The sequence below is a fragment of the Chroicocephalus ridibundus genome, chromosome 4 (assembly GCF_963924245.1).
Source record: "Chroicocephalus ridibundus chromosome 4, bChrRid1.1, whole genome shotgun sequence".
Classification (NCBI taxonomy): Eukaryota; Metazoa; Chordata; class Aves; order Charadriiformes; family Laridae; genus Chroicocephalus; species Chroicocephalus ridibundus.
Genome location: NC_086287.1, coordinates 14,220,228 through 14,232,555, shown reverse-complemented (window position 1 = coordinate 14,232,555; position 12,328 = coordinate 14,220,228). Strand labels below are relative to the sequence as shown.

Below are 12,328 nucleotides of genomic sequence, written 5' to 3'. Positions count from 1 at the left end.
AGCTGTAGAGCTCCTGTTCCCTTCAGCACTGAGAGTCTGTTGGGCTGTTTGCTCTTGGTCAGTGCTTGGTTGTATATATCCTGTAATTCACCCATCTTCCAATCTATTTTTACCTGACTGATGATTTTTTAAAAAAAACTTACTGAAACATTTAGAAGACTTGATTTCTACAATTTCTGCTGGTTTCGTATATCCCTGAAGTCATAACAACTGGAGATGTATTTTGATGAACTGTGCTAATTAACATAGAGCAAAAATACAATTGTGTGGTCATGCTGAGGATTTGGCTGGAATTTAGCTTAACAATTATCTATGCAGAATTAAGAAAAAAAATATGAATGTGCGTTCCTGTTGTTACATTTTCTTTCAGTTAATCTGCTTGTATAATCTGGCCTGTAGCTCAGTTGAAGTACTGGTGTTTCAGTTCTGTGTGACATCCAAAAGGACACTATTCACAGAGTACGGAAGGGACTTCTGGAGGCTGGAAGGGACCTCTGGACTTCTCCAGTCCAATGTCCCGCTTACAGAACGGTCAGCTGTCAGGTCAGACCATGTTGCTCAGGGCTTTATTCATTTGGGTCTTGAAAATGCCAAGGATGGAGACTGCACAACCTTTCTGGACTGCCTGGTATTAGAAGGTTGTGATTACATCTCTCCAAAGCTGTGCCTTTTCCAGGCTGAACAAACCCAGCTCCCTCCATTTCTCCTCACAGGACAAGTGCTCCAGCCCAGCTCCCAGACCTCCTTAGTTACCCTCCTTTGGGCTTGCTCCAGTTCATCAACATCCTTCTTGTACCAGGGGGCCCAAAGCTGGATGCGGTTTATCTATATGGGGTCTCACCAGCGCAGAGAAAAGGAAGGATGTTAATCCCTCCCCTTGATCCGACGGCCGTGCTCCTGTCGTACAGCCCAGGCTGCTGTTGGCTGCCTCTGCTGCCAGGCCACGCTGCTGGCTCATGTCCAGCTCCCTGTCCATCACCAGCCCAGGGCCTGTTTGGCCAGATGATACCCAGCCCTGTGTCACTGCAGGGTGGAGGGCTTTGTGTTTGTCCTTATTAAATTCCATAAGGCTCCTGTTGAGCCATTCCACCAGCCTGTCAGGATCCCTCGGGATGGCAGCCCTGTCCCGGGATATATTGACTGGTCCCCCCAACTTGGTGTCATCTCTGCAAATGTGATAAGAGTGCACTCAGTTGTCTCCTCCAGGTTGTTGATAAGGATGATACCTCTTGCCCAGGTCCAAATACTTATCGTATGACTAAGGAGGGATGGAAGAGAAAAATATTAACAAATAATGTTCTGCATTGACTTACTGGAAAAATATAGAGTGCTCATGCTAAAAAGGTTTTTGTTCTTTTTAAATCCCCAACACAGAACTGTTGGACAGACATAATGAGTGTCATAGATTTTAATGTACAATGGACATTTAGATAAACCTTACCGAAGCAAATAGGACCAACAGTTCAGGAAGGTCTCGTTCATTTACTAATTTTTAAGCTAGTTTGCCAACCAGGATTTGAAAAGAAAACAAAGCATTTGGTTCTGTAATTATTTGTGCAACTACAAATTCAGTCTCTGCTTTCAGCCATCTGCCCTGCAGGCATTACTCTTAGTGCCATTTGGATCATTGGCAAAGCGTATGGTCCTCTGCATCTTCCTGGGTTTTGTGGCTGACTTGCTGCTGATAATTCTGATACAGATATCTTTGCTCATATCCCTGCCTTTTTTCTCCTATCCTTTTGCTTTATCTCTTTTGGTCTTTTAAAGGGTCTTTCAGAGCAGCTGCATGGGCAGGGAAAGAAATGCTGTATTCCTGGACAGGCGTGCTTTTATTTGCTGTGTGAGATTCATGGTGATTTATTCCTCTTCATATGAAGAAATGCAGTCTTCGTTTCTGCAGCAGTTGTAGTGCCTGTATTTCACTGGTTCAGTGGTAACTGATAGGCGTACCAGTAATGGTGGGCTGGTGCCCTCTCTGCCGTAGGAATATGGGATGGGAGAAATCCAGGACCTTCTGCTGTTGGCAGTAGAAGGGCAATGTCCTTGGGCTGCTCCTCAATGAAGAAGGTGGCCAGACTTTTGCTTGCTTAGATGGCCCAGGAAAGAAGTTACTCATTTTACCGTAAAGATAGTAGCTGCAGGTTTTACTCTAAATCAGATGACTGACCAACTGCTTTGGGGTCAGAAAACCTTGATGATTCCTAGCATGAGGGGAGCCCTTACAGTGTTTCAGAGTGATTTGTTTAATTTAAAAGACTTCGATTAGGGTGCGTGTCTGATATAATAACGTTCTCCCAAGAGGCTTCTGGTGAACTTTATAGAGATTGCTGGCTTCGCTGGTTAGGAATTCAATGAATTTCACTTGTTTGAAGGACCAAATTGTGTGCCATTCCCTCTGGAGCATGACTTCAGCCTGCAGGTCTCTGACCCTGTTATTGGGAATTTTACAGTAGCATTTCATCAGTGCTGCTGGAAAGCTTGTTCCTAAAGGCTTAACAGTAACATTATCCAGAGTACTTTGGTTTTATGGAGCTACAGAGATTTTACGGAAGTATAGAGATTACAGAGAAGTGTAATTGGGTGAATATGACAGATGGTATCCAATAAGCCAAGTGCTATCTCTTTGCAGTGATTTTATTTCATATGTTTTTAGAGACTTTGTAATGTTCAAATGGCACATTACACCCATTCTTGTCCTTTTGAGTCAGCCTTGTTCTAAAAGATCCCGTAACCTGCTTTTCCTGACACAGCAACATACCAGCTTTCTTCACAGCAAGAGTGCATGGAAAAGGTCTGAGTGATCTAGAAGATTAGACTGGTATGGTATAATGTCTCTTTTTTTTTTTTCCCCTGTCTGTTTTGATCATCCATTGTTTTTGAATTGCAGCTGACAAAATGGCAGAAGAAACTCGAGGTGAAAATACCTCCTCTAATTTTCCAATGCTTCTGGTTTAGTATTGTAAATGGGAGTAATATTTTCTTACCCAGTTCCTCATCCTTCTATACTGTGAACTGTTTGTTTCAGGAATGTTCCCTGACTGTGCACGTTCATTTTGCTTGTGCAAGGGTCCCTGATTTCACATAGAGTTTTTGGGTGTTGCTACTAGTAATACATTGTCATGAAGCAGCAGAAAGAGAAAATGCAAGGGTGATACTTTTGAACAGCCTATGGAAGTTTAGTGGTAGTATACGTCTTTGCTTGTTTGACCAGGGATGCTTCTCACTGCACTTAGTGCTGGGCTGCGGAGATCTGATAGATGTGACTTTGGACCTTTGTCCTGGTAAAAAAAGTTATTGTCATGGAAAACGTTCCTTTATGAAGGAGTGTCAGAACAAAAACAATTGCCTCATTTGCCAGGCAGAGACAATAGAGCTACTTCACTGTGGCAGACTTTTTCTTTTTAAAAAAAATAAATAAAATCAGTTACTACATGCGTCTTGCACATTCTAATTGAAAACTTTTTTTCTTAATTCTTTTTTGCAATGGCTTACTGAAACATGAGCAGTTTGCGTTTTCGAAGAGTAAAGGTGAAGTACTTGCTGTGAAATGTGTTGTTTGAATTAAGGCTTTTCTGATTTTACTTAAATTGAAATCGGTCCATGTGGAATTACAGTGAAATGTAGCAAGATGTTGATTTGCAGAAGCTCCTGCCTTCATCTCAGAAGTACATTGTGGAGCTTCATGTAATCATGAAGCTTCATCTTTAAAACCTTACTTGTGTTTCCCTCTACATAATTTTTAAGGAATACAGTTTATGAAGAGTTTTAAATACTAAAATTCTTGCTTCTATTTTTGTCTTCATTATGACATACGGCAGTATTGAAAGCCTGGTTATTTTTGTGCAAATTGAATTTAATGTTGAAACTGTCTCAGTAAAATAAATTTTGTCTCTTAAAAAGGTGGTATGAAAAGTAATACTTTGACAAAAAGGTGATTGTTCATGTAACGTATTTCCCTTTAGAAAATAGGAAGTGGGGATATTTGAATCAAATGCCATGCAGAAAATGTGAAAATAATGCTATCTAAATTTAATACTTATGTCTCTGTGGACCTTGGTCCAGGCTGCCAATATAAATCTTTAAGATATATAGCTATAGGCTTGACTTCTTAAGCCCAACATCCAGTAAGCTCTAATGGGTGGGTTGCTCGGGTTGTGCATAGATGGATGGGTCTTCCCTGGATAATTATCTGCAAGGAAATGTATACAGGCTCTGATTCGTTAACTGAATTTGGACTAGACTATTACTGCAGACCTGAAGTGCTGTTTACAGTATTATATATCGTGTAAAATTGCTTTTTGTTTTAAATGGGGTCAAAGCCATAGCCAAGATGCCAGGTGGATACATGATACGTGTTCAAATATGAGTAAAAATGAACCTTGCTGGATCTTTAGGATGCTTCAGCGCGCTCAGCAGATTGCTAATATGTATGCATTCTCTTCAGTGATTCAATTTTCATTAATTAGAAAGTTATATTTCTCTATTAAGACTGACTGAGTTTCATGCCGCTGCTGGGATTTTCTAGCATCACATCAAACATGTAGGCAGAATTGTTCTAACAGCCTTGCTCTCAGTGAGGTTATTTCCTGTAGTGGTCCTGCCATGTAACAGCCAGAGCTTTTCCACTGTGCTGGGCCTTTAGTCTCTGACCACCTGTCCTGGTTTGAGGACATCCCAGTTATTTGGACAGCTGAGCCACAAACCCATGGCCACTTCTGAAACTGGATGGGATATAGGCTGGGTCCTCTTCTTGTGCACAACTCGTCCAGGGGAAAGAACAATTGATTTCTGGTAAAGACCAGGAAGCGCGAAGGCTGTGCTTCTGCTCCTAGACTCCTATTCCAAAGAAATAAAAGGGAAGATTCTCTGTATTTCAGGTCTTGAACCCTGGAGCATCTGCCCAAGTACAGGGACTGCCAGGTGCTGTGGCAAGATCGTCTGCTAAATCTTTCTGCGAGGCTTCACCGAGGCGTGAGAAAGGGTCAGAAGGGTCAGTGGTGGTAACACACGTGCATCTCAGTCTGCTGCAGATGTTTTTTTAAGGCAGCAGGAGTGAGGGCCTGATGGAATTGTTATGGAAACAAACTTACTATTCTTATTTATTTATTAATAACCTGATGTCCCTTAAAGGGAAATCTTGGGAGTCACTCAGTCTTTGGAGAGTTCTTCCATTGAAAATCAGGGAACGTGAAATATTGGCTGCTAATCAGCAGCTCCAAGGTCTACTAGTCCTGTAGAAAATATTAACAAAGTCTCGAACTAGAGTGCTCTGCCATTCCAGCAGAAGAATATATAGCCTAAATGGGATCCTCTCTTTATTTGGACTTGAATAACGATTATTTAGGCATCAAGAAAGGAGAGAACTGCAGCTTTTCACTGATAACTGGCATTGAGTAGCTGTTAAAATAGACAGAGTTGGTGGTAACGAGCTTACTTTTAAGGCCTTTTTTACCCTGTAAAGGATGCAGAAGGGTGGTGTGTCTGTCTGGCGGGAGTAAGGAATTCTAGTACAAGCCCAGTAATCTGGAGAGGGCGAGAACTGTTGAAATAACTGTATTCTACTGAAGCTCAGTATCCGTGAAGAAAGCTGGAGTTCAATTTTAGTTGTCGAATGTTATGGCTTAAATAATGCAAGGCTTGTAGTTAATGCATATTTACAAATGGATTGTGGAAAACAACTCAGAACTTTATAAAATATGAAGTGAGAGAATGAAGGACCTGGGAGTTCCAGACGAGCTCGTCAGCTGGTTTTCAAGGCATGCTGCTTTTCGTGTCAGCTTTGATTGCATATATTCAGAGGCTTTAAAAACAATGTCTTGCACTAGAAGGGCAATATGGAGAGGTGTTTTAGCGTTACAGGATCCACAGTTTTTGGATGGAGGTTCATTTTTTTTGGCAGTCCTTTGGTGTGTCTGATAGTTGCTTTGCATTTGTGGAATGCTGTGCAAATCACACCCTTCTTCTGACTGGTGTTTTCTGTGGTGTTACTTAAACTGCCATGTTTACTGTGATAAGGTTGGGGATAAAGAGACCTGAGGGAGCTGGGCTTTTTTACCTGAACCTGAATTTAGCTTGTTTTGGCTTCCCATGGAGTCACAGCTAAGGTTTAGAACCTGACCAAGGACATTTCCCTGCTCCCTTGTTCCGTGCAGTGTGTTATGCCGGGATACGGTGTGATGGGAAAGCAGAGGAAGGTAGAGTTATCCCAGAGCGCTTAGACATCACCTGTCTGTGATACAGAATTTAGAATTATCGCCAATCCAGCATAATACTGAAACCCATTATATTCACGTAAAGATAATTACTGAACTAGTGGTTTATGGGAATGTCTGAGAAGTGTATATATAGCTCATGTAATATATCCGAGGGAGTCAGCGTAGTCTGATTTATAAAGCAGAAGATGAGAGATGAGAGTTTTCTCCTTAGCTCTGCAAATGACTGGTGGAGTGGAGCGATATTGGCTCTCGACCTCCCTGGGTATTACGGCTGTATATGCACTGCTGCCTCTGCAGTTCCTGTGGTCTGTATTAGCATCATGACATCGTTTTGGCTTTTTTCAAGCATTGCCTTAAATGAGGAGGATTTGTTCAGGCCATTAAGCCTGAAACTGTATACTTAGGCATCTTTTACTCAATTGTTTGGCCAAAGATATTCGTTTGGGTAGTTTTACTTTCTCACAGTGCAGTTAATATGTACTGCAGTTGTAGTGAAGCGCTCTTGAAAAAACCCTGATATTGTATACCATGGAGGAATGTGTGTCTTCTTTTTATAACTTGTTTCTGTAATTTATCAAACGAAGAATGCTTGGTGTAAAGCAGAACTTTTTTGGTGAGTGTGAGGGTGGTTTGGTTTTTTTTTGGCGGACTATGAGTAATGCATTACCTCTGCAAGAGACTGTGTAATTTCATACCTGAGGTACTTCTACAGCATAGTCTCATTCTGTGGAACATCAACCTTTTGTAACATATAACCCGAATATACATTGTATAAGGCTGATGCTACCAATAAGGCCTAATTAGGTCTTTGGTAATGCTGGCGTTGGAAAGGTGGCATTCTGCATGCCTTTGTTAGCTGTCTTATCTAACTCTATGATAATGTTACTGTCTTCTAAAGAGTATATATTCATACACGGGAAGTCACATTTTTTCTGACATTTCCACTGCAATACAGTTTGGTTGTATGTAGGTCAGGATCCAGGTTCGTTTGTCCTGGATTTTTTCTTTTTTTCTCTTTGACTGTTAAGAGTGATTATAAAAAAGGGGCTAATCTTTTATAAAAATGTGTTGTAAGAGAAAATGAATTCTACTTTCAAGAGGCTATTTTTTTTCGTTCTATAGCACTTTTTTTCTTGTAGATGATATGTTACAGTTTAACAGATTTAATTGTCTATGTTCCACATTTAACGATAATGTTCTTAAAATAGAGACCTTTGTTCTCCAGAAAAATAAAGTGTAGTCAGTAGTTTGATAAAGTACTTCACAAAAATAATTTTCTGATTTCACTGGCATTCATTTTTAACATCTAATTAATGAAAATGACTGAATGTACAGGAGCTGATCTCCCAACTAGCAACAATTAGCAGAACGAAATACAGCAGTGCACGATACTGTTTGTCTTGCCAGTCTCTAAAAGCTGAAGTGCCTGGCAATCAGTGTGACTTTTCAGGTATTCAGGAGTAAATCCTGGTTTTCAGTGTGCAAAAGATTAAACAGTTAGTTTTTATAAGGTAATTTTAAATACTGCTGAGTTGCTAAGCAGCTCTCTTACACTTCTCACTTTTTATATGCTTTATATGCAAATTTTCAATCAAACCCCATTGCTGTATACATTGACTTTTGCATTAGAAGACAGTGGAGGAGAAAACAAGCTATGGACTGTGGATTTTGCCTTTCTTTGTGAACTGGCTGAATATTTATTTTTATTGAAAATTATGTGAACCAGAGTTACTCAGTTTTTCATGTGCTTCATTTAAATTCTCTTGAGCCAACTTTTACAGGTTAGAGCAGGCAAACTTCCATGGGACACAGTGGCAGTTTTATATTAATAACTCCTGCAAGAATCACTCCAGTGCTTGCTGTTAGGTGTTGTTTTGAGTGATAAATTTGTTCCAACTATGTACTCTTTTGTCTTTGCAGTGTTCTGGATGATGAGGGGAGCAGCCTGCGTCAGCAGAAGCTTGACAGGCAGGTAAGATTTTGGAGGGGGACCTTCTTGCTCTCTGAAGTCTAGATCTTGGAGTAATGAAATCACCAACACTAATATCTGCTGATTGATAGAAAATTACATCCTCTGATTAGGGAATGCAAAAGAGAGGTCTGTGGAGGTTACAGCTTACTTGGAAGTCTAACTTCCATTGAAATTTTTCTTATGACTGTGGTTTGAGTGATTCTGATTACCACTGCCTTGGACTTGTTTTAAGCTGACTTACAATGTAGTTCTTACCCCTCGGATGGACCAGAAAGGACAAGAGGTTCTGGCAGACGTGCCAGCCAATAGAGGTTTACCATCAAGTTTTTACATCTTTTTCTTTTCGTTCCATGGATTTAGCCCTTGTGACTAAAGCAATGGCACTATGTGCTATGTTGCCTATTTTGCTATTGCGTTCCTACATGATTTGTACAAGAAAGTGATTCAGAATCTTTTCCATGAAATCTCAGGGAATTTTTAATGGGGTTTGAGGTTTTCACTTTTGCTTTGTTTTTTCTGTGGTCCCCTTTTTATGAAACTTTGTCATGTTTATAGTGAAAACTTTTATATTGTTGAGTTTAATTTTATATTGTTTTATACATTTCTTCTCCCATTATTTTATCAGCTTGCATGTCCACCAGCATCTCATTTTCAAATGCAAATACTTTCTCTTTATGACATAATCCTGTACGAGATTTTGATCGTTTTGAAGTCATGTTGAGGTGTTGCACACAAATACGGAGCTGAAAGAGTCCGCGCACCATTCCTGTTCTTCAGTGTTTGTGTTTCTAAAAGCAAAAAAATCACTGTCCAGGAGCAGGGAAATGGTAAGGTAATGGATAAGTAAAATTAACAGTTCAGTTCTCTGAGGCTGTGGAAGAGGCCTGAAAGGGAGAGGTGCCCATGGTGCCACCAGATGCTGAAGGTTTTGGGTTTCAGCAGGTCTAGCTGAGAAATTCAATTGTTTAATTAAAGTTCATCTTGTATAGCTGTTAAATTAGGCTCATGTCCAGCATTGTCACTTGATTCTAGTTTGTGGGTTACCTGCTCTTAATTTACAGAAACTTAAACTGGCATCTCTGCCTCATGCCCTTGCTTACCCTCCCATTGCTTCACAGCCACTACTGTCACACTGTTGTTTTCCCAAGGGTTATTCCCAAGCAAGCTCCGACAGCTGGTAGCCTGCTCAGAAAAATCTATTTTAATTAATTGCTGTTTTCAGCAGAAGGTATTTTAGTAGTGGGTTGGTTGGGTTGTTTTGGAAAGATTTCCTATAACCTGATATCCCAGTATCCCACTTGCCAACTGCTGCCACTGGAAAACTGGAGAGGTGTAAAGGTACCCATTGTTTTTCATCATAGATTGTTACTGTTTGGAGTCCAGTAACAGATGCTTTTCTTTGTGTTTTCCTCAGCGAGCATTGCTAGAACAGAAGCAGAAAAAAAAGCGCCAGGAGCCATTAATGGTTCAGTCCAATGTGGACAGTCGCACAAGAACACGTAGAATGAAACATTCGGAAGAACAAGCACCATTGGTTGAATCGTATCTTAACAGCAACAGCAGCACCATATATCAAGGTACATGAATATGATCTATTGCATGTTTATTTACTGCAAGCCATAGTATGATGCTCGCCATGCTAATGAGAACAAAGGTTGTTGTTTTGGTTTTTTTAGCAACTAATTTATATCCTTCACTTGTGTTTGGGGACAAAAACATCAGAATGAGCAATGCTAGCCTAACAGGAGGGAGTGCCATTTCAGTGCTGTAGGGAAGAGGGAGTGGCTTGTCCCCTCTGCCATGAGTATTTAAGTGTCTTCAGCCTTCGTTCCTACTGAAGTAAAACTTGTGCTGTTCTACTCTGTGTATTCCTCTGTACATAATTTTGCTTAAGCCTGACAGTGTTAATGATATATTAAACCCACTAACTAATTTCAGCTAAGTTTAAATATGATAATTTCAAAGATACTGTGTTACCGCAAGGCTCACTAAAAGAGGCAAGTAGGTAGAGAAGAACATTTCAAGCTTGTATAACGTGGTCCACACTTTCTTATTAAAGATTACAGAATCCAGAAGGGACAAAGATGGTTCAGGTATTACAGCCATAGGGAAAAAATTATAAAGCCATTTCTGTATAGTTAGACTTCAGATAATTTAATAATCAGAAATAAATCCTAAGGAAACCATTCACTATTTAGTTCTCTGCTCATATAGCCCATGCTTGTTGGCCCCCTAATGAGGATAGGTGCATACTTTTCCTCAGGATTTCCTAGAGGGAAGCTTGGGTAACCCTTGTTTGATATTGTGTCTCTTGTAGATCTCGTTCCAGGTTGCTAACACCTCCAGGAGTTATAGAGAACAGCAATTGTCAAATTTTCTTGTTTTGCAGATCATTAAGTCAAATTTGATTCAGAAGGGATTCATAAGCCTCAATAGCAAAAGGCTTCCTTCCCTGAGTATTGTGCTACACAGAATTAGTACAAGGAAAAAAAGAGAGTAGAGGAAATGATCTCAAACGCAGTTGGCTGCTTTCAGGTTGGGAATTCTACTAGCTGGCAGAGTACTTAAAGTTTAATGTCTAAAACCCAAAACCTAAGATGCCTTTGTGAATCTGCCTCTGGGAAAAAAAACTGAAACCAACCAATATCCCAGTTTTAAACAAACAAACAAAACCCTTATCCGTCATTCAAGTCAGATCTCTATCAAGCATACTGCATGTGTTATACTTTTCATCTGCCCTATCATTTAATTTGCAGTTGGTGGTCACATCTTTCAACAAGGTGATGGGCAGGTATTTACTGGACTAACGAGTCTTGCCGTGAGAAGTGCAGGTTTTAGAGTCTCTACCCCCAGTTTGCAATTGGTATAATATTTTGTGGGGTTACAGCTACAGAATTTATTGTTAGAAACTGGAAATTGCATTGATTAAATGTTAAGCCTTCATTAGTAATGGACCTTTTTTACCTTGCTTCTGCAAGCAGATAGGCTACTGTAAGTGATTTTAGATGGAGAATTATTTTTCATCTTAGTATTATTTTAATTATGTTTTTCTAATAAATATTAAAAGCATTAGTAATATTTCTTTCTCTTCTACTATGTTTTTCTCAGGGTCTAGGAAGAAAATTTTTAAAATTAAACTCAATTTCTTTCCAGTCTCACCTAAGAATTTGATTTAGCATAGAAGTTTAATTTGTTTTTTTTTATTTTTTAATCGGAGAAAAGAGAATTTTTTTCCATTTCATCTTTTACTCAATAGCTTATCAAAGGTACAGAACTGTTCTAAGAAATATTGTCTTACGGTACAGAGGTGCCATCGCATAGTAAACCTTCTGTATTGTCGGTTGAACGAGGTTTTAATTTTCACAGATCAGAGAAACAGACATTATTGTCCCATAAATGGTAGCAAATTTCATATCTGTACTAACTGAGCTAAATTTTGCAACAATTTGCACCAAAGTGAACTTTCTGATTTAAATGAGATTAACTGTGCTCTTAAGGTAAAAGTGACCCTTCCTGTAATGTTATACCACACCATTTACTGGAATACTTACAAATTTATACTCCTTCAATCAGTTTGTTCTAAATTTGTCTCTCAAACCTTTTCAATATTTCACAAGGTTTCAGAGAAGGAAAAAAAAACCCCAATGTTTCTTATATTCAACCTGGAATTTGTTAATCCCTGGGGACAGCTGTCCTGTAATAAACTGTGCAGTTAGCAAAAGTCAACTTAGGAGAATTTAATTACCTAATAAAGTGTTTTATTGCCTTGTAAAATCCTTTGTTAGGAATGTTGCTTTTGAAAATACTGTAAGAGCTCCAGAAGCGTCCTTTTCTCGTGTGTTCTTCTCTGGGAATGTGCTTAGTGTCTTAGGTTACACTGTTTGCATGGTACATAGTTAGGTTTTGATGGCCATTTTTAACGATGGTATTCAGCTTCAGGGTTGGCACTTTTTTCCCCGTCAATGAAACCATTTGTATGTGGGAGTGTCGGATGCATGAGACAGCTGGACTGATTCTAAAGAACTATTCTGCTCTTTTCCGTTCATTTGTTTCTGTTATGGGCATGCTGATTTTAAGTTAAGAATGACTCTTTGATGGGAGCTGACCGTCTCCTGAATGAACTACATTGCTTGGATGAGCA

The 12,328-nt window shown here is 39.6% G+C and overlaps 1 protein-coding gene across 7 annotated transcripts in view; it reads left to right on the top strand.

Annotated features, from left to right (window-relative positions):
• Positions 1–12,328, top strand: part of TUB (TUB bipartite transcription factor) — a 158,462-nt gene that overhangs the window by 105,036 nt on the left and 41,098 nt on the right. For all 7 annotated transcript variants that reach the window (XM_063333292.1, XM_063333295.1, XM_063333294.1 and 4 more), the window contains exons 2-3: positions 8,136–8,187; positions 9,602–9,764. In XM_063333292.1, the coding sequence (XP_063189362.1) occupies positions 8,136–8,187; positions 9,602–9,764 (215 nt within the window). The remainder of the gene's footprint in view (positions 1–8,135; positions 8,188–9,601; positions 9,765–12,328) is intronic.